We start from the raw sequence: 26,682 nt of genomic DNA, 5'->3' as shown, positions 1-26,682 counted from the left end.
GCTCCCCCCAAAAGCTTCTGCCTGAGAAACACAGGTCAGGGGGCTAGCACATGGGCACACGCGTGGGTCCAGGCGAGGCAGCAGCTCCCTGCGCACTGCCTGCTTGTTCTCCGAAACCGAGGAGCTTCCTCATGAGCCAGCGCCAGCCGCATCTGGAAGATGCCGGCAGGGATACACAGAAAGCCAGGCCCGCTGCAGCAGCTTCCAGGGGCTCGGTCCTGCGGTGGAGATGACCCCAGAGCTAACAGCACTTCACTAACGAACTGCTGGCAGCAGCACTGCTGAGCAGACCCATGTGCAACACAGTGCTGGCTTTAGGGGCCATGCATCGTTCCCCTGAGGACATCAAAGCTACAACCAGATAATATGACGCTATTAAAGACACTGTTTTCCAAGAGCATCCTTAGCACACAATTGCTAGAGATGGTCCTAAGTGCACTTCCCAGCACCCCAGCTGAGTCACAGCGCTCCTCCCATCCCTGACCTGAACTGCTGTCACGGAGCTGACATTTTCCATCTCAACAAAAGATCCTATGGCTGTGCCAACTACCCGACGGGCCATCAGCTCCTCGGAATAATGCCCCGCATGGGTGGGAGCTTAGCCTGTCCCCCGGCAGCCCCCTCCATGTTTCCTCTTCTCGAGACACTTCAGAGAAGCAAATAGCTCCCACCAACAGCCCTGATACTGACCAGGAGGCACCACACACAGCCCATCATTAACGATTTCATTATGTAAATAACAAGAAAAGGGCATTACTATTCTCTGACACTGGTCTCCATGACACCGCGATGTGTGTTGATCCTCCACACCAACCCGCATGCCAGCATCGCCACGAGACACGTGGAGAGATGGATGCCAGGGCTCCCACCATCCGCCCCACGTCCTTCAGCAAGGAACTCTCATGTCCTACCTGGAAGTGGAGGATGATAGTCCAGATGAGCCCCAGCGTGAGCTTGGGGTTGCCATCCGTAATGTCATCATTGCGAATGTTCACCAGCTTCACCTGAAAGAGAAGCAACAAGGTCAGAGCTCCCCAGGACACCCCAAGTGCTCCAGAGGGGAGCAGACACACAAGACCCCAGCACTTCCCAAAGGTGCAGGAATGGCTCTCTGTGCCCTGGCTCAGGCAGCGGGGATGGGAGGTTTTTTCCTGTCTCTAGCACTCTCCATCCAGAAGTGCCTCCCCAATACTTAACAGCTTTATTTCAGCCCACACAGAGAAGCAAGGACCTCATCCCAGAAGCCCGGAGGACTGCTGCATAATTTAACAGCTACAGACCACAGAGATTGGTTAAAAGAGGACAGCTGAGCTTTATCAACTCCCTCCTGGTCCAGAACTGGGCTGCTGCCCAATCAGCCCTAACGAAGGCCGAAACGCCAATGCTGCCTCTGCCGACCATAGCCCCGCACAGTGCCTGAGATGCTCCCTCCCAGCTGCTTTGCTCTAGGGTCAGAGCTGAAAGGCAGGGGCAGCCCCTGAACCCCATGGTGATGCCTGTAGCACCAGGAGAACCAGCCTTCAACACAAACTGGAGTGGTGCTGCCCAGCTGCTGCTCCTTGCAGCCACCATCCCAGGAGATGCCGTGGGCTTTGGGCTCTTCTCCCCACCACCCTCAGGGGTGTCCCTGCTCCCCAGCTCTCAATAGGACCCCACAATCTCTAGTAGGAGTATCCAGGCTGAGATGCCCCAGCAAGACCACCATCACCACCCCATCAGCTTCAAAGGGAAGAGGTGTTCCATCCAAGGAGAGAAACAAGCTCCCAGGAGCCACCTGCAAAATGTCTCCATCAAGGGGCTGAGGAGGAGTGAGGCAGAGGGGTTGGAAGTGGCTTATTCTCCCAGCTCATCCTCCTGGGAGCGAGGCTTATGCATAAATCTATTCAGTGCCCTCAGGCCAGCAGAGAGAGAAAAATCTCTGCTCAGCATGAAGCAGTAGGATTTATCATCATCTCAGCATATCAGAGCATCGAGGCGGGGAGACCTGACCCAACAGGCGGAACGGGACACCCAGCCCTGGGGCTGCGGGGGATTCACCTGTGGAGACAGCAAGTCTCACTGCATCCCACCGCTCCAGGTCTGCCCCAGGGTGTGGAGGAGGCCTGGTCTCCACCAGCTGCACAGGCGCTGCGGGGCCAGCATTTCCCAAAGCGCGGTCAAGGTAGCCCGAAAGCCGAAGAGCGCTGGTGCCCAGGGCAGCATGGAGGGAACATGTGTCCGTGCTGCCATCCCAAGGGGTGAGGCTGCACAAAGAGGCACCCAGCTGTGCCAGCGCCAAGGCCGTGACTGCACGAGGCTGAGCAGGAGCCCAGCCACCCCATCATCTCCACCAAAGCTGGTGGGAAGGCATGGACACGCCACAGGTCCCCATCCCTGCTGCCAGGATTTGCCAGGGAGCCCTGGCTGAGGCTTTTGGGGTGCAGAGGTGGCTGTTGGTGATGTTTGCAACTCCCCTCTCAGAACTGAAGCCTGGTCCCTCATTCTGATACCCAATTTTGCACCACATGGGCGGTTCTGAGAGCACACAACATCTGTGTGGGACGTCCCTGCACAGCCCTTCTCACCTGGCCCCAGCACGGTGGGGATGGGCACACCCCAGCACAGGCAGGTGCTACTTCTTGACCCTTCCCAAGCCCCGGCTTGGAAAAGAACCACAAACCACACAGCTCTGCTTCTGGATGAGCCTAAATCAGTCAGCCCTTACCTGTCGCTGCTTCAGGAAATCCAGGGCAATCTGCACGTTCTGCAGCCTGTGGAAACGCATCCGCCCCTTCTCACGCGGCTGGAAGGGAGAGATGGCAGCTTCAGGACAGGCTCGCAGGGCCGGGCCTGCAGCCACCCGCATGCAGAGCTGCTCCCTGCACACCCCCAGGAGCTGCCCGTGGCAGCGCCCAACTCTGTGCTGCTGTGACCTCCATGCAACCACACACCCTGCTCTGCTTCCTTCTTCTGGCGCCAAAGTCATTGCTATGCACAATCCTGCTGGAAGAGGGCAAAAAGCCCTTGGTGTGGCACGGAGGTAGGAAGAGCCTGAGACCTCAACCTCTTCTGAGACCGCAAGGGCCTGTGTCCAGGCTCCCAGCCCTGCACTGCAAGGCTGCTGGCAGCAGATAGCACCGGCTCAGCCTCCAAGACCCCAGGGCAGGATCTCACCCGCCCCCTGGTCAGCTGGGCAAGCTGGGGAGAGGGCTCAGCTAAGAGAGACTTGCTCAAGCAGGTGGAGTCCGACCCATCCAGGTGGAAGCAGAGGGAGGTCGGCTCCGCAGCAGGACATGGGGACCCAGGCACGGACCAGCCATTGTCCTCACTGTTGGCAGAGAAACCCCAACCTCAGCATCAGCCCCTGCAGAGCCAGCTTGGCTCCTCCTGGGCATGGGCAGGCGCTGCTGCCTCACATGCCATCTCTGAACCCCTGGGGAGGGAGGATGAAGGAGATGCCCTGGGCTGCGCTCATCGCTGCTGCTGCTGCAGGTGGGGGAATTTCTGAGGTACCAGAGGCTGAGCTGTGGACAGGGAAAGTGTTCCGGCTGATGGGTCTACTTCGAATCAACAGGAGGGAGAGATCAACACCCAGATCTTGGTCCTAGCTTCAATATGTGGCAGCACCAAGATGCTCTGAACTGCCAGGACATCCCAAGTCACCTTCCATAACCAGCGTGAAGGTGAAAAGCTGTCTCTGCGAAGGGGGGCATCTCCAGGGCTGCAGGGGAGGGGAGCCCAGCAGGAAGGCGCTGCAACCTCAGCTCCTCCCATGCTACTCCAGGGGACACCGTGCACAGGGGAATCATCACTCAGAGCAGGGGGATGGAAAACACTCCTCCTCCTGCACCCAGGCAGGGGTTTGGGGTCTGGCCCCTTCAGGGAAACCCTGGGCTGGGGCCAGGCCATGCTGGCTCCCGGCTCCACTCACATGCACGGGGTTGCGGTCGCACCCCGCGTCCCATGGTGGCATCAGCCCCGAGAAGGTGCCCGTGCCCAGAGCGCATCCATGCAGTGAAGGGTGAGCAGCTGTCCCTGTCCCTCCCGCCCTGTGGTGGGACACATGCGGTCACTCCAGGTGGTGCTGTGCCCTGCCTGCAGCCAACACTGCAATGCACACCCAGATAATCCAGTTAACCTGAATGCAGCCTGGGAACCAGGACTGCATCATCGGCTGCCTTTCCGCTCTTACAGCTTCCCCTCCACAGCCCCTTGCTCGGAGCAGCTGCCCGGGGCGAGTTGGGTTGGTTTCACCAAAACCAACTGAAAAGAGGGGAAGGTGGGAGCCTGCAGCAGTGCTGGGCTGCACTGGACTATCTGACAGCACTCCAGTGTCCGCCACAGTTACGCTGTGGCCAGGGCCAACTCAACCTACTTCTTCATCATCATCATCTTCCTCCTCATGCTCTTCACTGCTTGCACGGCACCAGGCCGGTGCTCTCACCAGGCGAAGGCTCCTCTGCACTGGCGGCTCTATTTGCTAACGAGGAGGGGAGGGACAGCAGCGACAGGAGGGTGACACGACAGGGAGACAGAATGGAAACCAAAATGCAACACCCAGGTGAAACGAACAACGAAAGAGCAGGGATGACGGTGGGTGGATCTCCACACACCCTGGGCTCCAGAATGGAAATTCCCCTCCGGCTTTGCAGAGAAGGAAGCTATCTGGATCACAAGAAGCTCGATCCAACTTTTCAGCCCCCACAAAATCTGACTTGGCAACTCCGAGGGTAACAGAAGGAGTTAGGAGATCTTTGCCCAGATCCTATTTTAGGGGAAAACTAAAACAATTCTTGCTGTGCTCCCCTGCTGCAGCAACCGGGATCTTCCCAGAGCTGAGTGAGAGTGTCTGTCTGAGGAGGAGGAGGAGGGAGGGGGACTCTGTGATGCTCGAGATGTAGGAAGAGGTCTGCATGTCATAGACTGCTCCAAATCGCTTGATCACTTGACAGGGCAGGAGTCTCAAATCTGAGCTAAACTGCTGGATGTGCTGTCACACAGAGTTTTACTCAAAGGCACTGTTATCTGTTATTTTAAATATGGAACCAAATCTAGAAGACGAAGGCACATCAGCCTTCACAAAGCGAGGGCTCTGCCCAGGGCACCATAAGCCAGCAGCTTTGATCACATGCTTTGGTGGTACTGGAAAATCAGCCTGGGGAACGCAGGTCTGAGTGAAAATACATAAAGTAATAATAATAGTAATAATAAAAGAAATAATGACAGACATTTGAAAACAAAACTATGGCATGAGAAATGACGGCTGATGCTGGGAGCGGAGGGGAGCCAGGGAGGACAGAGGGGGCTCGGGGGCAGCGTCATGGCCCAGCCGCAGGGACTTACCAGCTTCACTCCCGAAAGTACCTCCAGGAGGGAGATGAGGTTGTGGCCATCTCGCAAGTCTTCATAGAGGTCGTTGATGTGCTTGCGCACCTGTGGAGAGCAGGGATGAGAGGTTCAGGGTTCGCACGCCTCCCTGCACACTCCTGCTATCAGCCAGGGCGTAGGGGAAGGCAGCAGCATTTGCCAGCTGGCGCCTCTATCCAAGCCGTGTCCATGTAAAACAGTTATTCCAGAATTACCACTAAGGAAAGCAGCCTCCCATTTCCCAAATGATTTGGCAGAAGCTGCTGCCAATTTTACGCACAAGATCAAACTCTTCAACCTTCTGCACTTCAGGCCACCCCATAATATTGTCCTCAGACCCCTACAGCAGGAACAGCTTGCTCGGAAGCAGTGGTTTAATGCCTTACGCTGCCTCACAGCACTCCCGAACCACGGCCAGCAGCTTCCACCTGGGAGCAGGGAGGTTGGTGCAGGGTGGTGGCTGGTGGCGTGCGTCCCCTGCGCCCGCTTTTCTGACCCCCAGACCCTGCCCCAACTCTGCCTCGGCTGGGAACCCCTTGATGTTTCTGCCAGCAACCTCAAGCTCATGGCCTCGAGATTTTCCTTTTCCCCTCTTTTGGAAGTTTTAGAAGGTAGCTCAAAGCCTGACAAAGACATTTGCAAAGGGGTGGGCAAAAAAACACAACTCTGACACCCAACACCCAAATGATGACTCATTTTCAAATGGAGAATTAATTAAAAACATATGGCATTAACAAAGACAAGCAGGAGGTATCTTGTGGCACGATGCTGATCCCGCTTGACTCCCTACAGCTGCAGGCATCACCCCTCGCACTCTCTGGGATCCCCTCCATGCACCCCTCAAAAGACAAAGCAGCCCCTTTGCCCCGGCTGGGGACACAACTGGGAGCAGCGCCCGCCAGGATCCCCTCCTGCGCACTGGCTGTCCCAAGCAGGGATGCAGCCTCGAACTAAAGCAAGGACTGGGCGCTGAGGAGGGAAATGCAGTAAAAAGAGCTGCACGGTGATGTTGCAGTGCCCTCCAAAGGCACCGGCGCATTTCCACCGCTGCCATCTCAGCACAGATGGGTACAAATGCTCAAAGGCAATGTTAAAATCTCCAGACCAAAAAAAAAGGCATTTTTCTGTAGTCCTGAGCCAGAACGGACAGACAGACGGTCATGTAAGCAGCTCTATAATGAAATACGTGACTCTTACCTTCATCAAGTGTTTATTGACCCATTTAGTGAAGGTTTTCTTTTGGACTCTGTCCCGTTCATCTGTAAAAAGAAGACAAAGGCAGCCCTTAGTCAGGGTTTCTCATGCAGAAACTCAAATGACTTTGAAATGAGGGGAAGAGACAGAGGAATCGCCGCCAGTGCCAGGACCGCTGGACGGATCCTGCACCCGCACAGGGAACAGAGGCTGCTTATTCATGGGTTAGTGGGGGACAGGGCCACTCACGCGGCTCTGACGGCTTGCTTGGGCAGGGAGGCAGGAGCATCTGCACAGCCAGAACAAAATATGCTGCTTTTTGGGGCGAAATACTGTTATTGGAATCAAAGCCATGTGGATGATTAGGATGGGTACAGCTGCAGCAGTCAGTGGCCACTGAGACACCAAACTGTGACCCCTGGCTGGGACTCCTGTGCACTGCCCTGTTCCTTGTCCCCTGGGGAATGCAGTGCAGGGAGAGGAGGGTTGCCTGAGCCCTCTGCTTTGGGTGGGTGTCCCTCTCCCCTGCCTGCTCCTGGGAGGGTTAGCACATTACATAAACCCCACGGATGCCCTGTACCCAGCCCCCGCTGGGCACTGCCATGAGCAGCTTATTCTGTCGCTGTATTTTTGGTTCATTGGATTGTCAGGATTTAACGTTTATTTCCATCCTGCGGCTCAGCCGAGGGCGCCCTGGCAGGATGCTGGGAGCTGCCAGCGCCAGTGGGACAGGGTGACAACGTGGGTGCCATCCCAGGGGATCACAGTCCCTGGGGAGGAGCAGCCTCACAGGTGATGGGACGGTTGATTCGTGGTGATGCTGAGCAGCCATGGGGATGGGGGAGCTGTCGGCATCAGTTCTCAGTGCAAACATAACATCCCACAAGACAAAGGCAAACAAGGAGAAACAAGAGGGCACAGTTGGGGCTGCAGCACTGAAGGGTCCTGTGGGACACAGGAGCGTCCTGCTCAGTCCCCACCTCCCTGTGCCCGGGCAGTGAGGAGGGCTCAGAGCAACCCTGGCATTCAGCCCTATGCCAAAAGGATCCCCTGGTTTTAACCACATCATCTTGGAGGAAAGAAGAGCACATTGCCCATGGCCTGAAGAACCACCCTGCACACAGGCAGCCCAGCTTTTACACAGTGTTCTTCCACCACCAGCTGTCAACCCCCATCAGCGGTGCTGGGAGCAGCAGGATTTTGGCAAACCCACTTGCGCTGCTCCCATGTGCTGCCAGGACTGCGGTGCTGGTGGTAAGTGAAGATCAGCTGGAACACGAAGCTGATAACCAAACGGTTCTGGACTGGTCCAGCCCCGCAGAAGGTGGCAAAAGGAGGTGAATCTCTGCTCGAAGGGTGAATTTCAGATCCCAGTCGAATCTGCTGAGCACTGCCCCACCCAGCCGACGGGATCCCTGGGATAAAGTGGGAAGGGATGAGACCCACGACCCCAGGACATCCCCTTGACGCCACGGTCCACCAGGCAGGACCACTTCTTGCTTGGGTTCTAAGCCAAACCTCAAGAAAAGGGAAAAAAGTGGCATCTCCAGCCATGCTGCGCATCCTGCCCAGATGGCCCCACATCCCCTGCTCAGGGCGGTGGTCCCTGCACTGCCTGGCTAGACACGGCCCAAAGGGCTCTCGGGAAAACCTCCCCACATCTCAATCCACGCAGATTCACAAGCACCATCTCACATCCCTCCTCCTCCTCCATCCTATGGCTTCCCCCACCCAAAAGCACCACCATAAAACACGTGGTGCGGCACCGGTGAAGCCTTCCACACCTCCCCTATGCTCTGCTCATCTCCCGCCAAGGCCCGCAACCATGTGCCGAAAACTGCCCGCTGGACAAACTCCGTCCGCCCTTGCTCCCCACCCCATCAGGCACAGCTTCCTGGGATGATGTGGCTAAGCCACAGTGCTCGCTGGCCACAGCCTGCAATAGGAAGCCACGTCACCCCCATGTGTTTTTAGGGAACTTTCCTGTCCCGACCCCCTGGAGCCACAGTGCCAAGTCCTTTCCCAACCCTCGCATTAATTTGGGGTGGATAAAGCTTGAGCCATCCCCTGGCCGTGGCACAGCACCGGCAGCACAGTGGGGGCTGTCTGCAGGCTGGAAGGAGAGGGCAGTGGGTACGAACCCATGCAGCACATCCGGCACACCAGGCAGGCGCTCAGCCGCCTCTCCTCCCCGCAGAGATGCCGCCTCTCCATGGCTCGAGCTTGGGCTGGAGAGCGCCGGGTCTCGGCAAAGCAGTGGCTGCCTCCTGGTTCCTGGGGAAGGGTCTTCTGGCAGCACCACCCGCTCATCAACTGTGGCGCTCATCAACTGCCAGTAGGTGACTTCTTGGCCGCAGCCCCTCCCACCGCACCACTTCCTACACCCGCTGTGCCCGGCACGGGCACCGGCTGTTCCTCCTCCAGGGCATCACCGCAGACCCCACCATGGCACCAACGGCTGCTTTGCTCGACCTTCGCTCCTCAGGTGCTCCCAGCGGGGGAACCACCAGTGTGGCAGCTCTGTGCCAGCAAAATCCTCACCGCCCCGTGGTCCCGATGGCCGGCAAAGCTGCTTGGAAAGCTCCAAGCAAAGCTGCAGCAGTGGAAGGGAAGAGCGGAGCGCAGTGTGGGTCCCAGCAGCTGAGAGCTGGCAGGCTAGGGTGCAGATGCAGGCTCGCCCTGGGAGCCAGGCACTGCACTGCCGGCAGGCTCTTGGCTTGTTTTTCCTCGTCTTGTTTTCCAGTTAATTGCACCGGGGCCGGGAGGGACAATGCCGAGCTGTTCTTTCTGCTCCCGCCTGCGCCTCTGCTGCTTCTTCCCAAACCATTTCCCTGGTTCGAAGCGCTGGAGCCAGGACCCGTCGCAGCCCCGCTTGGCATGCAGGGAGATAACAGGGGCCTCCTTATCACCACCTCTCTTCCTTTTCTTCTAAATATAATCCCTCTGCAGCCCTGCTGCTGGCGGGAGCCCCACTGTCCCGGCCAGGAGGATGAGAGGAGCCGGGCTGCTGCGGGGCGAAGGCAGGAGCACATCCCCGAGCATCACAGGGAGCACGCAGGGACAGGGTGCGTCACCAGGTCGCACACACAGCGTTTGCAGCAAGGCACCTCTGACGCTGAATCCAGGGGGTGTCCACAGGCCAGCAGCTCCTCGGTGCACTCCCACTTCCCATCGCCTACAAAAATGGGGGTTTCTCCTTCTTTTTCTTTCCCATCTCCCCTGCCTTGCGTGGTTCCTGGGCTCGGACCAGATTACACCTCGCCACCCCGCACTGCACTATCGTCTGAGCTAATAATAATGCAGTTACTGCTTACTAATGATGTTAAGGCATTGCGAGCTTATCTCTGACTGGCTAATCTTTTCCAGAGTTGCCCTGATAACCAACTTGTTGCAGAACCCCATGTGCGTTCTCTAGCGGTGGTTTGGTGGCCCCGGCCACCGCGCTCCATGCTGTCACCAGGGTCAGCCCTGGACTAGGGACAGGGGGACAGGGAGCAGAGGCGATGGCCCAGACCACAGGCAGGGCATGGCTGGAGGGAATCTTCACCGCTCCAGAGACAAGCCAGCGGGCAGGAGAGACCAGCTGCGGAGCGCTGGGTTCCCTTGCACATGGGGCACAGAGCAGAGGCTGGGGGCAGTAAGGCAGAGAACCTTGCCAGCAAACAGAGACCCTGCTGCAACAGCACCAGTGAAAATCACAGTCTCACAGCTCCCAACACACCCAGCCGTGTGCCGCTGCTCCCCTCAGGATGTGCTCAACCACTGCTGCCTTGCTCACTGTCAGAGCCCATCACCATTCACCTCCTGCCTCTAGCTGCTGCGGGAGCCCTGGGCGCCAGCGGGACAGACAGTGCCTGGCCAGGACAGAGGGGCTGGCATCAGGCTCTCCAGTGCTCCAGCCCTTTGCCATCTCAGGAAGGAGCCTCGGTTTTCAGCATCCGCCCCCCCAGCTCTTCAGTCTCTCCCGCTGGAATAAAGCCTGGAAGGGGCTCCCAAGCTTTCTGCTCCTGCTCGTCAATTCCCTCTAAAGCCAAAGGAACACAGATGTCAGACGGGGAACTGCGCTGGATGAAGTCACGAAGATCCTGAGGACATCTCCGAGCCCATGCTCGGTGTGGAAGCAGTTCTGTGTATCAACTGGCAAGAGCAGCCTTGGGGTGCAGGAGGGGTTTGTTAGGTATAACTGCCTAGAAACACAGTTGAAAAGTGCTGAAGCCCACGGCTCTCACTTTGAACTCCTTCAAGGCAAGCACAGAATGGGAACTCACTTGTTTTTGTTTTATCGTGGCACTTTTAAGACAGAGGATAAGCAAAAAAGATGGCTGGCTCAGGAGCACGAGGTGTTTGAAATGCGCTGGCTGCCAGCTCGCTGTCTGACATAACACATCCTGACAGCAGAGCCGACCGGGCAGGATTCACAGCACCTTTGAAACTGGAAGAGGAACCGGTGCCTGATTTGGCCTGGAAGAACGCACAACATACCCATAGCGGAAAACGCTCCAGCACCCAGATATTCAAAGAGGGCGGCACCTGAGAGGCAGCGATGCGAAGGAGACAGGGCGGGTGCTTGGCAGAGCTGGATGAGCACCGCAGGGCAATGAAAACCTGCTGCAGGGTGACCCTTGTCTCCCAGGGCACTGCACCCACGGGTGGCTGTTCCCTGACCACTGCTGGGAAAAAGGGACGAAGGAAAACAGACGTGGAACACACTGGCTGCTCGCAACGCTTGCACCAGGGTTATTTCCCCAAAGGGATGGATTCCTGTAGGGAGGAGCAGCAGGTTGGTGTGGTACAGGGGTGAGGACTGGGAGTCGTGCTGGGAAGCGACCAGGACAGCTCCAGATGGAATTGTCACTGCCCAACACTGCCTGGACGCCAAGGGCAACTCAGGTCAGCAGAAGGAATTGTGGCAGGGCTGGGTTAGCAGGGAACAGGGCACGTTTGTGCAACCCAGTCTCAATATCTCTCTTTGGCAGTTTTGGGAAGGAGGGAAGAAATGTCTCCCAAACCAATATTGGGGGAAAAATCCCTCTGTGCTGCCCAGGCTCTGAGGCCCCGCTCCTCCACACAGAAAAAGGTAAAGAAAAGGGGAATCAGTCACGGACGTGGGCGCACAGCCTCATGTGGAGGCAGAGGGGAGAACAAGCCCTGCTAGAAAAAAGACGAAGGAATGAAAACAAACAAATCCCAGTAGGAAAAGGTCAGGACAGAGAAGGAGCTGCTGAGCCCTCGTCCAGAGCCTGAAGCTATTGCACACCCTGTAACAAATCCTCACACTCCTTGGGCACTGCTCATGTGCCAGCCCTATTTCGGGAAACTGAGGCAGGGTCACTCCAGCCACTCGGCCCGTGCCAGCACCAGGAGCAGCTCCCAGGGCCCCGTCTTCCCGCTGCCGGTAGCAAACCCGGGCGCTGCTGTCGTGGCGAGCAGTAGGAGGGACGCCTGCCTACACCGGGGCAGAGGACGAGAGGCAGAACCGCAGCCACATGTCGCTTGTGCTGAGACAAAAACCATCCTGGTCCCCAGCCAGACACCACCATCCCAGCCGCTCCCACCCTCACGGGCGCAGGGAATGGGCGGCGAGGCCAAATTTAGGTGCCAAACCTCTTCCCCCCTGCCTTCATGGAGACCAGGGCCACCCGCAGGATCCCCACCATCACGTCCCCCCTCCCACCTCCCCGTCGGCCATGCCTGTGCCACTGCCTGACCCTTGCCGGCAGCGGCACGCGGCCATCTTAGCACACTCCCCCCGTGGGGCCAGCCCTACCTTCTCTGCTCCGGCTCCTCCAGTACAGGACGCCGGCGATGCCCAGGACGTGACTCAGGACAAAGGCAGCGGGTGGCAGATAGGAGTTCTCCGAAAGAGGCATCGTCCCCTACTTCCAGCCCCTTATCCTCGATTTCTCTCGCCCAAAGCCAGTGCTGCTGGATCCCAGCATCGCCAGGAGGGCGAGGGGATGAGGGGGCCAACCGCTGCTGCAGAAACTTCCGAAACTTCCTGGCTGCGCCTCGCCTCCAGCTGGCTGCGTCCCCGGCGCTGGCAGGGCTCACGGACGGCCAGCGTCACCGGGACGGGGCCAGGGAGATTTGGGAGCTGGTGAGGGGCGGGTGGAGGGGGAACGCAAGCGTCAGGCCGGCTCAAACATCTCTCCTCGGCATTCACACGGCCAAACTTCATCCCCCCCGCTTCGGGGGAGAGACGTCATCTCCTCAAATTCCATTCCCAGCCCGCTGGAAGGCCGGCTGCGACCGCAGCGGCCTCGGTGAGGGGGGATCAGCAGGAGCAGCTGCTGCACCGGCATCACCGCAACACCCGGCTGCTCACAAGGGTTCGGCGGCAGCACAAATCCTGCCCCTCAAAGCGGGTGGCAGCCAGCCCCCCGCCCTGCATCCCCTGCCCGCAGGCCACCCGTGATGCTGACACAGCCGGGATGGAGGAGGAAGCAGCTGGGAGATGCCAGCAGTGGTTCGGTAGCACTTGAGTGGCAGCAGGCACCTTGGTGCCCAGGCTGCTCACAGGAAACCTGCCCAGCAAGAAGGGAAAAAGCAAAGGAGACCAAATCTGCGTTTCTGGGTATTGGGTACCCAAAGTGTGTTTCCCTGGATGCACCGAGATAAAGTTATCAACTGCCAGGACACCCCAGAGCCTCAGGAAACACGGAAGATGCTCTAACACAAGAGGCAAACAACTCCCAGCAATCCCTGCAGCCCCACTTGCCCCAGCATCACACCCTGTGTGCTCAGACTGCATCCTGGCCCTGTTTCTTAACGGCCAGACCCCGCTAGGCAGCACTCTGGCAGTTTCGCTTCTTTTCAGAACCGTTTCCGGCAGCAGAGGTACAGAAACAGCACAGGGAAACCAAGAGCAGCAAGCCCTGGGTGGCACAGCCACATGGCCCCCGCCCCTTTGCCACTGTAACCACAAGCAAACGCTGTAGCGAGGCTCCTCACAAAGCCCATTTTCTTCCCAAGCCCAGGCTGGGTCCCCTCACCAGCTCCTGGGGGAAGAGACTCACTCTGAGATAAAAAGTTCTACGGAATGAAACGCTCAGTTTTTGCCTTGACCTTCCCAGAAGCGCTCAGACAAGACCGTTCTGTTCAGCTCAGTGCTCAGCAGCCAAGCAGAAAGCCGTTAGAGGAGGACAGCATGCCGGGACTGCAGACCCGCGAAACCTCAGCCCAGCTCAGGCTTGGCTCGCCAAGAGATCCCGGAGCCCAGGCTCGCACACGGCCAGTGCTGGACTGGCCACAATCCTGTGGTACCAGCTCCACGGCATGGCATGGTGAAACCACATGAGGTCGGGGGTCCTCCCAGATGCAAGCAGAGGCTGATATCATATTGTATCTATAACCCCCAAGTAGCTCCCCACACCCAAAAGCCACAAGCGAGCCAGGCCCACCAAGGAAACCACATCAAGTAGGGAGTGCTGGGATAGGACAAGAGGAAAAGTTTTCAGCTGAAAGAGGGGAGACTGAGATGACATCTTAGGGAGTAACGTTTTGCTGCGAGGGCGGGGAGGCCCTGGCCCAGGTTGCCCAGAGCAGTGGTGGCTACACCATCACTGGAGGGGTTCAGGGCCAGGTTGGATGTGACTTGGAGCCCCTGATCCAGTGGTAGGTGTGGAACTGGATGGGCTCTGAGATCCCTTTCCAGCCCAATCTGGATTAAGCAAAATGAGATGGACCCAGTGGCTGCACAGCTCCACAGGGACTCACGCCACCCGTCACCTCCTCATGCTCCTCAGGCTAAAGAAACGGGCGATAGAACACAGTTACCCAGGGCTCGGCGCTGTTGCAATATATTTTCCAGAACTTCAGCCTGGCCTGCATGACAAATATCCCCACATAGTCTTTGTCTAAAGCAATCTGCTTTCTGTTACAGACAGGAGTAGCAACGCATCGGCAGGCATGAGGCCACCATAAATGGCCCCATGTGCAGCCTGCATGGGGCAGTTGGTGCCTTGCAAGGCAGACGGCGCTGCTGCTGGGATGTGCCAGCAGAGAAGGCTCTGGGAAGCAGGAGCTGGTTTTCTCATCGCCTTGCATCGGCTGCTCTGATGAGGGCTCCATCACTCCTCTGCTTCCCAGGTGCTGCACACATAGAGGGGCCGATCAAATGCACAGAGCCCTGCCAGCTGCAGCCTTGGGCAAAGGAAATACTGTAAATGTATATAGAACCATATATAAATATATACATTTATTTATATCTATATATAAACACCTACGTGTAAATAATGGATATTTCTATACGTATAAACACATCCCTCCCCTGGATCAGGACACCCCAAGGACACTGGTGGTCCCCATCGCATCCCACTTCATTTAATACTGCTCTCCCCACACTCAGCCCACCTGCTGCAGGAAGCCGATAACGGCAGAGCTGGGGTGCGGGGAGCCAGCAGCAGGTTTTGGGGTGACTGTCGGGGTTCCAGGGGACACCCAGCCCCGGATGCAGCCACTCATCTGAGGGGATCAGCCCTGTGCCCACAAAACACAAACAGCTCATTTCAGTTCCTCACGATGCAGCTTTCTTCGCTTCAACCATCACCGCGACTCAGAAAGGGGTGGGGAGCGGACACCCGCCTCCCACCTGCACAGGAATCTGGGGAGCAGAGCCATCCTCCCCACCCTGCAGTGCACGCCTCGTTTTACCAGCATTTTCCCTCCTGGTGCATCACCCGGAATGTGTTTCCCCTCTCATTGTGCTGCTCCCCCACCTCCCTGGCCAGGTTTTAGGGTGCCCCACGGAACGGGTACCCCCGCCCCATTGCTCCAGTGCCGCTCAGCCGGAGCTGAGTCACCCTTGGCTCCAGCCAAGCATTCCGTGGGGCCAAGCCCCCCCGCCATGCGCCTCCCCGGTGAGTAATGCTTGCCCGACATGCTGCCGGCTCCCGGCATCTCCTTATATGACTGGGAAGCTGCCGGGCAGCGGCACACGGGAGCTGGGCACAGCCCACGCAGCCCTGGCACTGCTGAAGGTGCAGAGACACCTGGCATCGGGGTGGGTGATGCCGTGGGGATGCTTCTCCATCCCTGGGAGGCAGCCCAGGCGCAGGGGCTCCGGACAGGGACACCATTCCCAGCTGGGGAGGTGGCAGCCAGGTGGCACTGTCCAAACGCCGCAGCAGACGGCACTGGAAACCATGGCCAGAGCGGGCACACAGCGGTGCTGTGCCTGTCGGAAGCATCTCTCCAGGGGTCTGCTGGAGCCCCGTGCCCAGAGCAGACAGGGCTGCCCGCCAGTGCCCCCCACCAAAGCCCCCCTTTGCCCATAGCAGGCACCGCGGGACGTGGAAGCAGCCGTGAGCGCATCAGGGGACCTGGATGGGTTTTAGCGGGGTCTCTGTGCCCAGCAAGGTCGCCCTATGCCTGCAAGAGTCACCCCCCTCCCCACAGCAGGAAAGGGCCTTGTCCGGCTGTGATGCTGAGCACACACAAACTCAAGCTCTCAGCACAGGAGCCGAGTTTCCTGCTGTGCTTCCTCTGTGATGCCTTCCGCTTGATGTTGTTTTTTCCTCCTTTCTGGGAGCATTGAGGGCCGATCTCAGTCACTTCTGGCAGCATCTGAGAATTGCTGAGGAAGGGAAGGGAAAGAGCCTCCGGGTTTTGGATCAGGGATGCTCGGATGAATCGCAGACACACATGCCCCACGGCTCCCCAGGAACAGGTCCCGCTGTGGCACAGGGCAAGGAGCCCAGCTCAGCTCTGGCCTCTGCTGGGACTGGATGGGGAGAAAATCCCCTGCACCCCTAACTCCACATGTGCCCCCCAGCAGCCTAAGCCAGGGTCTTTCCCCCCTAGACCATGGTTTTTCCCCTGCAAAACCCAGAGCTTGGCTAAACCCGTAGCATCATACCCTCTTTGGAAACAGCAAACGCTGCTGGGGACAGACAGACAGACAGCTCAGGATGTCCCGTCCCGGGCTGCAGAGCGCATCCACTGTGCTGGCGCACCCCCTGCAACCGGCAAGCACGGGCAGGACCCTGCCGGGGTGCAGGGCTCACTCCACCCTGTGTGGCGCCAGGAGCCATGGGAAAGGAAAGCAAGAACAAAGATGATGTTTTCTTGTGATCGGGGCTATTAAAAACAAGGTGGAACGAGGCAGGTGGCGGCTCCCGGTGCTGCCCAGCGCATCCCTGCGAGACAAGCTCCTCTGCTCTGAATAAAGCGTTCCTGCTGGTGGTGAATCACCCGCCCGTGCGTGTGCAGGCAGAGCCACCTATCCCCTTGCAAGCCGGCGGGCCCTGCCCGCACGCCTCCGGCTCCTGGCACAGTGGGCGCATTCCCCACATTGAATATTTTATTCTGGCTTTCATCATCCTGGAGCAGCCGCGGCTCCACTAAGAGAGATGGAGACAAGTCCACAGGGTCCTGTGCCAGCCCTGTGGCATCGCCACTGAACCCCGGGGCTGCAAGAGGTCTAGAGAAATTCATACAATCATGGAATGGTTGGTATGGTTTGGGCTGGAAGGGACCTCAAAGCCCATCCAGTTTCATCCCCTGCAGGGACACCTCCCAATGGATGAGGTTGCCCAAAGCCCCATCCAACCTGGCCTTGAACACCTCCAGGGATGGGGCAGCCACCACTACTCTAGGCAACCTGGGCCAGGACCTCCCCACCTGCACAGGAAAACTGGAACTACAAAACCTCCTAGGAAACAACGCTCTACACGGCCCTGGAAAAAAACAACCTCCTGAGCACCGTTTTGTGGAAGCAGGGTTTTTGCCCAGGGAGAAGGACCTGCACAGATACAGAGGCACTGAAAGCCCCATTGTCACCCCTGTGTTTGCACAGAGAACAGGAGGGGCTCGCGCTGGGCTCCACTCATAATGACCAGGACTGCCCTCTCCAGCCCGGAGCTGCTTCACACCAGCCCCCCCAGACCAGAATCTGCACCAAGAGGGCAGCACGAGTGAGCATTTAACTGCAGATCTCTCGGCAGAGGCGTTGCTCCCACTGCCAAAAGTTGGCTGGATGCAGCACAGCGCGGGGAGAGGGACGGGAGCGGGGAAGCATCAGAGCCCCCGCTGCCATTGGCAGTAAAATCTGAGTTCTGAGGAAACGGCGAAAGGAAGCGCTGGTGATAAGAGTGAAGATGTTCCCCTTTCCAGCAGACATCTGGGCACCAAAATAAGAATTCTGTCTTAAAAAATAAAAACCCAGACTTCCCTTCCCATGGCTGAGTGGCCGCCCTGCAGCCAGTGCTGCTCTGGAGCAGTGCGGGAACATAGGACAGGGATCCCAGGATCGCCGCACTGCTGGGAGAGGGAGGCAGCAGGCAGGGATAAGTCAGTTGGAGGTGAGGCTGGAAGCAAAGGTCATTCCTGACCATTTCCAGTCCGTAAAACAAAGAGCCAAGCAGGACCGCCACCTGCACCTAGCTTCAACATTCCCAGCTCAGCATTAACTCCTGCTCCTGGCAGGAGGAGTGGGAATCCCTCAGCACACAGGCAGTTCCAGGGTCTATGAGAATGTGACACCCAAACTGGGGTCGCTCAAGGGGACTCAGATGGGATGGACAGAGCAAACAGGACCACAAGGCCTCAAGACACTCTGAAATGCCCCCAAAAGAGCCCACTGCCCTTCACAGCACCAGCAGGGAGGTGTGCGTCTGGATCCCGCAGCTCCCACAGCAAGGAGAGCAGCTGGTGGCCTCAGGGCCCTGGCACACAGCCCCAGCCTCCTCTCCTTGGTGGGACCTGCTTTTTCCTGCCCCAGATTGAGCACCTTTCCAAGGGGCATCCATAGCCACCAGCACTGTCGGCTCTGTTGCCCCAGCATGGGCAGGCTCCCTCACCGCCATGGGTCCCCCAAAGCCTCCCTTCTCCTGCAACACAGACTCCAGCAGATTCCCGCACGCAGCTGGCAGCGTTGCCAAGCCACGTGCATGCAACACCATCCGAGACACGTCTCATCCAAAGCTTGTCCAGCACTGCCCAGGCTTTTTCACCCTCCCTCCGGCAGGGAACCAGGCACGTCACACTGAGGAGGTGGTGAGGGTGATCTCACCACTCCTTTCCCAGTGTTTAAAACCTCCATCGATCCGCCTGGCAGCCTCCCCGGATGGGTTTTTGCTGATGCAGCAGTTCTGGCATTATTTCATCGCTTCCCCACTTCTCGGAAGCCTCCCCTGGTTTGTCACCCTCCGAGGACGCTGGCAGGGAGCCACACCATGCTGGCTCATTAAATGATGCCATGAAACTCATGGTCATGCACCTCAGGCTCTGGGAAAGCACCGAACCCCAGCGAGCCGGCATCAACTCAGCGGCATCACCCTGACAGAAGGCAGGACGGAGCAGGGGATGGGCAGCTGCTGGCAACCAGGGCGCAGACAAAGGCTGCACGTCGGGAGGCAGAGAGCCAGGCAGCAAGGGCAGCTCCCAATGCACACGGATCTGCTGGGCAAGACGGAGGAGACGAAGCCAGTGCCAGAGATCAGGGATGCACAGGGGGAGGAAGAGCAAAGGTCTCCCAGCAGAAAACACTCCTGTTTTTTGGAAGTGAGCGGCCCCATCCCAGCTCTGGGTGTGGAGGAGGCTTGGCTCGCACACCCATGTGCAAGAGGACACACACGTCCGCATGCCTTCCCGGTGCCTGTGCCGACACGGCAAGGGCGCAGCTTTCTCAGCCTACGGAGGAGGAGGGCGGCGATGCCATCTCCGGGCCCTCCCTGCCCCTCTGGCCACTGGAACAACACTGCACACCTCCAGAGAGCCACACACCTCCACAGAGGTGAACACTCACTCCATAATTCCCAGCACGCCCTGCCGGCACCACAGCAGGGAGAAAACCCTGCAAAACCAAACAAAAACATAAAACACCCCAAAAATTCCCACCATAAGATCTGTTAGAAACCCTGGAGGAGATGAGCAGAGCAGCAGAACCCTGTGCCAGAGGGCAGCCAAAGCACTGCCTGCATCTTGCACCTACTCCCACTGCCTGCACAGGGGCTCAACACCAGGAAATGCCCCAAACCCTAGAAAACATCCCCCAAGTCCTGGAAAGATCCCCCACAGTAATTCCCAGGCTCCAGCCCCTTTCAGATGGGCCGGACTCCACGGCAGGGCAGCCGGCTGGGGTACCGAGCTGCGCCCCAGCACAGCCAAGCCCCCAGGACTCGCGGGGAGACAGCATTGGGTGCTTTCCCAGAGCCCGGTCAGAGCCGCGCAGCCGTGATGTGGGATCGACATCGGCCACTCAAGGCCAAGCTCTGCACTTCCCATAGTGGTGGCTTAGAGAGCAGGAAAGCCAGGGGGCGGAGGGATCACCAGCATCAAAACTCCTTTTCTGCCAGCTAACAAAGGGCTCGGTGTCTCAGCAGAGGGTTGTTATTCCAACGCCAACCGTGGGCTGCTTGGCAGTGGGAGAAATGGGAAAATGTTAGGGTAGTGGGAACTGGGTGTGCTTTGTCCGGGGCACGTGTAAGCTCTCTGTTTGCTCAGGCTCCTCGCAATGTGCATGGGGTCTTTGCTATGTCCTTGTCTGAGCTGCCCACGCACGGCCACACTGATAGCCCTGGCTCTGGACCCCGAGCTCCAATCCCAGCAAACAGTGATGGGGAACACCAGGTGATCAGGCAAGGGGAGCGTGCGGCCCAAGCACATCACCCACAGCCACAGGTGCCGGTAGGAAGCTGTGTCCACACACAGCTGCCCTCAGACCCCGCTGCACCCCACGAAGCAGCCCAGGGCTCGCAACAGGGGATGTTCAGGGTCCCAGCTTTGGAAAGGAGCTGGAGAGAAGCGAGCAGCTGCTTCTCCTGTTTTCCCCCACAAGCAGAGGGCGGACAGGCAACCTTGAGCCTTGATCTCATTAGCTGTCCCAAACTAAGCAGTGACAAACCTGATTAACGCTGTGCGGGAGGCAGGCAAGGGGGCGACCGCCTGCTCCATCAGCCACCCCCAGCACCCTTCCACCAGAGCATGGGGGTCCGGCGACTTGAGAAGCCAGGGCTGGGGAGCAGGGCACCCAGAGCTACCTCCCCACGGCGCCTGCCCAGGATTTGGATGTGGCCCTGCTTCTTCCACACTCCAAGGATCAGCCAGGGCTTTATTCATGGCTGCACCGCGCTCTGAGGTGACGCTTCACCCCAGCTTCTGGCTGGGCTGGCCTTGGCGTTCAGAAGCAGAGAGGAATTTGGGATTAAAAAGAGCCAAACCAAACCGGGGAAGGCAGAAGCCTGAAACCTCTGTTCCCTAGAGACCCGCTCTCCCGCAGAGAAACTTAATCCCCATTAAAAAACTAATGAAATAATCCAGTTGCCAACATCGCTCCGCCTGCTTCATTCCAGCACCAGCACAGCTCCAGGTCTGCTGCGACCCACCAGCCTGACCCAAACCCATCCAATACTCTTAGGAAAGCTCGGTTGGGTCCTTTTGGAGCAAAAACCACCTCTGACACAGCCAGGCAGCGGTGTGAGAGCTGAAATCACCAGACCACAGAATCATGGAATGGTTTGGGTTGGAAGGGACCTCAGAGCCCATCCAGTTCCACCCCCTGCCATGGGCAGGGACACCTCCCACTGGATCAGGGGCTCCAAGGCCCATCCAACCTGGCCTTGAACCCCTCCAGGTATGGAGCAGTCACCGCTGCTCTGGGCACGGTTGGCCAGGGCCTCCACACTCTCACAGCAGAACATTTCTCCCTAAGATCTCATCTCAGTCTCCCCTCTTTTAGCTGAAAATCGTTCCCCTTGTCCTATCCCTGCCCTCCCTGATCAAGAGCCTTCAGTCAGGGCACAGTCCGCAGTCCCCCCAGCCGGCCATGCTCCCGGGGACACCTCATTGGGTGGCTGTGCTGGAGACACCGGGGCTCCCGGGGACACCTCATGGGGTGGCTGTGGTAGTTCCGCCTGGCAAAGGAACCAAACCCCTCCGGGGCCTCCGCCCGCAGCGGCCAGGGCAGATGGCGGCCCTGGATCTCTTATCACGCCCGGCCACCTTGGTCCGCGTCGGCGTGGGCTGCTCCTCAGGGAAGCTGTCATAGGATGGGACGAAAGCAAACAGTGATGGTGGCACACAGGGACAAGGCAGGATGCTGCTCGGGCCTACCGCTCTGATTCCCGCCCAGCACATCACACCTAAAAATCCTTCTTCTTCCAGAGCAGGAACCCAGCAGAGTGGGGCACACGCACGCTGTGAAGGCAGCAGGAACACATACACCCCAACTCGCGGCCGCCTGGCCATGGGGAAAATCTGAGCCCGGTTCCCCTGGGGAAAACACGTGGCAGCGCCAAGGTCAGATGAAGCTAGGAGATTAGCCAGCACGCACGGGAGAAGGACGAGGCTGGATTTTATCTGGCTGCCAAGCAAACAACAAACTCCTCAAAGTGAAACCCGCCATCCTGTGCCACCAGTAAAATTAACCCAGCAATTAATTTGTAATCGAATGGGTTTCCTGAGCTGAGCCCAAGGCTCTGGGGGAAACCCGAGATGGAGAGTGTGTGGAAAGGCTAGGTGACCCTGAACTCACGGGGCAGTGGCTGCTGGGGTCTATCCCGGAGCAGCTTCCTTTGTCCCCATGCAGAGCGGGGATCCAGCAGGGCCTCTTGGCCCCATCCTGGCTGGGCGGGCACGGGGCACCAGGATGCTCTGAAGGCCTTCGCCCAGACCCAGCAGGGCTGACAGCGATGGATGCTGGCACGGCGCCGAGGGGTCAGGGGCCTGGACTTGCACACACGGGCATTTACATATGAAACACTCCCAGCTCCAATATCCGCTGCTGCCTCCACCTCCCTGGGGAGATGAATAGAGATGAGGGGGGAGAGGGGACAAGAAATGTCTCCAGCAATAAAACATTCTCTTCCTTTGCATTGTCCAGCCCCACAGCACAGGGCCAGCCTGACTGGGGCTGCTTTCAGCGCTGAAGAGCACACTCAACTCCACGGCAAATGCCAAACGGAGACAGCAAGATGCCCAGCACAGCCGTCTCCATGCCAGTGGGCACAACGGCCTGCACTGCCCTTCTGCGTTTGGATGCAGCGGCAAGTGCCCCAGCAGTGCGAAAGGGGCAGCTGTGCCCGCTCAGATCTCTCTCACCCCTCCTGAGCATTCCCGTTCCCTTTCCACAATGCAGTTTTCTTATCTCCCTGCCTGCACTTCTTTCTGAACCAAAGCCACCACAGGCTGTGGCGAACGCAACTAGGGACAGCCAGGGAGTTGGCATCACTCAGGCTAGAGACAGTATAACAGCCCCAAAAGTGCAGATTTGGCTTCCTGGGGACTCACCATCCCTGTTTTTGTGTTCCCACTACAGGCTTGCAAGAGCAAAAAGTACCATAAGCACCAGGATGCAGGAACCAGCGTTCCCAGCAGGGCTCTGGGCAGCAACTGGAGAGAGGAAGGCTGCCGGATCAGCAGTCACCTTGTAAACATGGTTAATAACGCCACCGCGGCTCCTCAACACCTCCCTCACACAGGCAGGATGGAAATTTGCTGTGCTGCAGCTGGAGACGGGGCCAAAAGCCCCACGGGGTCACAGGCACTTTAGCAGCAGCCCTGAAACGCAGAGAGGGTCACTGGCACCCACACCCAGCGCCCGGCCATGCTCCAGCTGCCGATGGAGTGGGACAAGCATGGCTGCAGGATGGAGCCGGCCACGTCCCCCGCACACGGCGACTGCGGGCTCCGCTTACATTGATTCCCAGTGCCAGCTGCAAGGAGGCTTAGGAAAAATTTATGATGGATACCGCGCCAGCATAAGAAAGTGAATTCTATGACTCCCGGACGCGATAACTCAGGGCAGCTGTCAGGCACGGAGCTGCGGGATTAACCCTTCAGTCAGCCCCGGCACGGGAGGGTGGGGAGGCTGCCAGCACGCCGGGCGACAACTCCCTTGGCTCCCTGCTAAATTAAACATGCAACTGATTCCCCTTTGTTACACAGCAGGATCAGCTGGCGAAGCCTGGCTGTGCCGAGGCCGTGCTGCAAAAAGGGGCAAGTCAATGAGAGCGTTGTGGGGTTGGTGGCATCCCGGCTGCCTTCTGCTTTCCTCACCGCCTTCGTTGTTGGCGCATCCCACCAGCAGGGTGAGGCTGGATGGGATTCCAAGAGCAAAAAGCTCCTCTGAGAGCAGGGAGGGAAAAGAGAAAGAAAGAAAGCGTGAAAAAGGCAAGGGAAGCATCCCGTCCTGCTGCAGCCTGAGCACCAGGTAAACCGAGCCACTGCCCTGTCGCCCTGTCGCTGCCGCTGGACAACGGCTGCCCGCCTCCAGCCACCTGCCAGGGGCCAGCCCAGCAAGATCGGGTGTCGTGGCTGGCTCTCCTGGGACGGCAGGAGAGGGCAGAGCATCGGGAAAGGATTTTGCAAAGAAGGCAGGGCGAAACGTGCTGCTCTGCTCCCGGTGCCACTGTGCACTCATGGCCGGTGGGACCTGCACAGGCAAAACCACCCTGGCCAGAGCAGCCCCTGGGAGCAGCGGCCGGTTCCATTCCCACTAGTGGGATTTTGAGCTCAATTTCTTTTCCAGTTGTTCTTTGCAGGGCAGCTTCCCTGCCTCCCCGTGTGCCTTACTGGGACGGGTCAGCCGCTGCCCCTTCTCTTTGTGCCCAGACGCACTGCTCAAAATCCAAATAAAGGACAAAGGAGGGAAGTGAGGCAGAGCCATGAAAGCACCACCCCTCGCGGCCACCTCCCTGGGAAGCCGGCAGCTCCCTGGCGTCCCAGGGGGATCGGTTTGCCTCCATTGCCAACCGATGGCAGATGGTTGGGCTCTGCTGGAGCCCTCAGAGGAGGTGATGCCTGAGCGGCTCAGCCCCTCTCTGTGCTGCGCATCCACATCGCACAGGGTGAGAAATACCTTTCAGGGTACCCAGTCCATCCAGGAACTTCTTGTACTTCTCCAGGTTCATTCTCCAGCCGAGACCACTCCGCTCCTCAGTTGGGTGGCATGGGGACGTTCGTCAGCCTCCGCTGCTGTCACCAGCTCAGCAGCCGCACTGGCCCCACTGGCCTCGCCACTGTCGCCCTTTGACCACCACGAGCCCAGCTGCAGCACAGCCCTCACGCTTCCTTATTTGATGAAGCGTTTTAAAGCCTCCGTGGCCGAGGCCAACCCCCTTTTTGCAAATGAGCCCAGTGTTACCAGCAAAAGCCCCACACCACTGGGGCTCTGGCATCCCAGTCCCCACCCCGCGCTGGAGGTCTCAGGGATTGAATGTCTCGGGGATATTTCCAGCAAGGAGCACGCTTGAGGGAATTGGGAGGGGAAGGAAAAAAACTTTGAAGAAAAAAAGGCTTTAAGACAGATGGGGAAAACACAGCCAGTGGCAGAGCACAGGGTCCTTGTCCTTGTGGGAAAAGCCACTCTGATGACTGACACCAGGCCACCAGCCTGGAAGAAGCCATCAGAAGATTCCTGTAATTTGCTGGAAGAAAGGGTCAGGCAAGACCCCAGATCAGGTGGGTGCTGGGTCCCTCTGGCCTTGTACCCTGCTCACCATACACTCACCCTGCTCTGGCAGTGAGGTGCTTACAAAGCCAAAAAGGAGATTTACTTATTTTAAAGGAAATTTTGGCAGCAGGAAGCACCCCAACATGATCTGAGGGGATCCCAGCACCCGCCCCACTCAGCATTGCTCTTCAGCAGTGCTGACATTCACCAGGCACATCCCAGGGCTTCTGTCAAATCAAATAATAGATATTGTCAGCAGTGGTGTTGAAACACACTCGTTGTGGTGCCAGATCACGTTCTCCTGGTATCAACCCACTGCCTTTCCAGAGAGATCCCAGTGGATTGAGTAAGACCCACTGCACGGCACAGGATCTGCTTGCTTGGCTCCGGCACAGCCAGCACCTCCTGGTAAAGCCACCCTGGCACACCTGCACAGCGTTTGGGAAGAGAGAAACCAGCACATGGATGCGCTGCAGGAGCCACATCACCCTGAGAACCAGGAGTGGCAGCTCCATGTCCCAGGAGGAGATTCTCCTTGTCCAGCACAGGAATCCGTGGCTCCTCCATCGCGTGCTGGAGGAATGGATCCACCCATCCCCAACACAAGCACCTTCCCTTAGCAGTGCCTCACATTATCCACACGAATTAATTAACACCACTTTGCTCACCCAAGCAACCACAGAGGGGCACAGGGCCCTGCTTCCCCACAGCCCTGCAGACAGATGGACACCTCTCCAGGACAGATGCACACCAGCGGTATCGCTTTCTTGGGCGAGCGGAGCAAACCCATAGGCCAGGTGCCGCTTGTGCCCCTGACAGCTGCCTGCCTGCCTGGGAACCAGGAGCCAAAACCCCTCCAGGAGCTCTGAGAGGGAAACAGGCAGGTGGCCAAGTGTTCCCCCAGCCCCTTGATCCCACCGCACTGCCTGGACCCACTGCTGGGCGCGGATGGAGTGGAGGTGGCACCCAGACGTCCCGCAGCTATCAAAGGGAGCTGCCCAGGCTGCGGGGATATGTGGGTCTGCATCATCCAGGCAGGCATCGGTCCACCTCAGCAAGTGGGAGCCGATCTAAGTGGCCACATGGAACAGCCCAGCAGTTCCAGCCTCTACCGAGGGTTCCCAAGCAGGGCAGGAGCCGGAGGCACCTGGTGGGCAGCAGCAGTGGCAGCCTCGTCTGCCGCTCAGCATCACTGAGGCTCTCGCAGACATCGCCCTGCACCCGCCGGCACAGCCGGGAGCAGAATGAAGTTGTTGCAAGAAGCCAAGTTGTCACCACTAAAAATAGCACAATGGAATTTTCCTCCAAAGAGAAAAAAAAAAACCGAAAAGCCCCGTTCCTCACTGACAAAGGGGCTGTGGGAAGGAGGAGAGGAACAGCTCCAAGGAGGGGTCATGGGGACATGTCCCATCCCCTCCAGGAGCTGGCACGGAGAGCAGAGCCCGGTGTGGGGGAGCATGCAGCACCACCAGCTTCCTCCGTTTATTTATCGCCATCCTCCCCTTCCCAGTAAAGGGGAGAGACCAGGCAGTGTGAGGACGGCACTGGACGGGGCAAGCAGGCAGCTGCTCCGGAAGGACAATGGCAGGAGGGAGACGCAGCTCCAAACTCATACCCTCCACCAGCACCCCAGCTCTCCCCTCTATACACACATAGATTTGTACCCCCAGGCTGAGGAGCGGAACACCACACTTGGGGGGGTTCGGTGCCTCCCTCCTGATGCACAATCGGCAGTGTGGGAAGGCAGCCTG

The 26,682-nt window shown here is 58.4% G+C and overlaps 1 protein-coding gene across 11 annotated transcripts in view; it reads right to left on the bottom strand.

The window, feature by feature from the left end:
• The window catches only part of MACF1 (microtubule actin crosslinking factor 1), a 140,145-nt gene that overhangs the window by 99,225 nt on the left and 14,238 nt on the right, over positions 1-26,682 (bottom strand). For 9 of the 11 annotated variants that reach the window (XM_054086206.1, XM_054086218.1, XM_054086217.1 and 6 more), the window contains exons 2-5: positions 6,544-6,605; positions 5,323-5,412; positions 2,705-2,782; positions 912-1,004 (exon numbers count right to left, since the gene is read on the bottom strand). In XM_054086206.1, the coding sequence (XP_053942181.1) occupies positions 912-1,004; positions 2,705-2,782; positions 5,323-5,412; positions 6,544-6,605 (323 nt within the window). Of the gene's footprint in view, positions 1-911; positions 1,005-2,704; positions 2,783-5,322; positions 5,413-6,543; positions 6,606-8,681; positions 8,770-12,307; positions 12,426-26,682 lie in introns of those variants that run through there. The other 2 variants (XM_054086208.1, XM_054086207.1) reach the window with 2 other exon arrangements.

Source organism: Cuculus canorus, chromosome 22 (genome assembly GCF_017976375.1).
Source record: "Cuculus canorus isolate bCucCan1 chromosome 22, bCucCan1.pri, whole genome shotgun sequence".
Taxonomy (NCBI): Eukaryota; Metazoa; Chordata; class Aves; order Cuculiformes; family Cuculidae; genus Cuculus; species Cuculus canorus.
The sequence above is the reverse complement of the archived record's forward strand: the minus strand, read 5'-3'. Positions and strand labels throughout refer to the sequence as shown.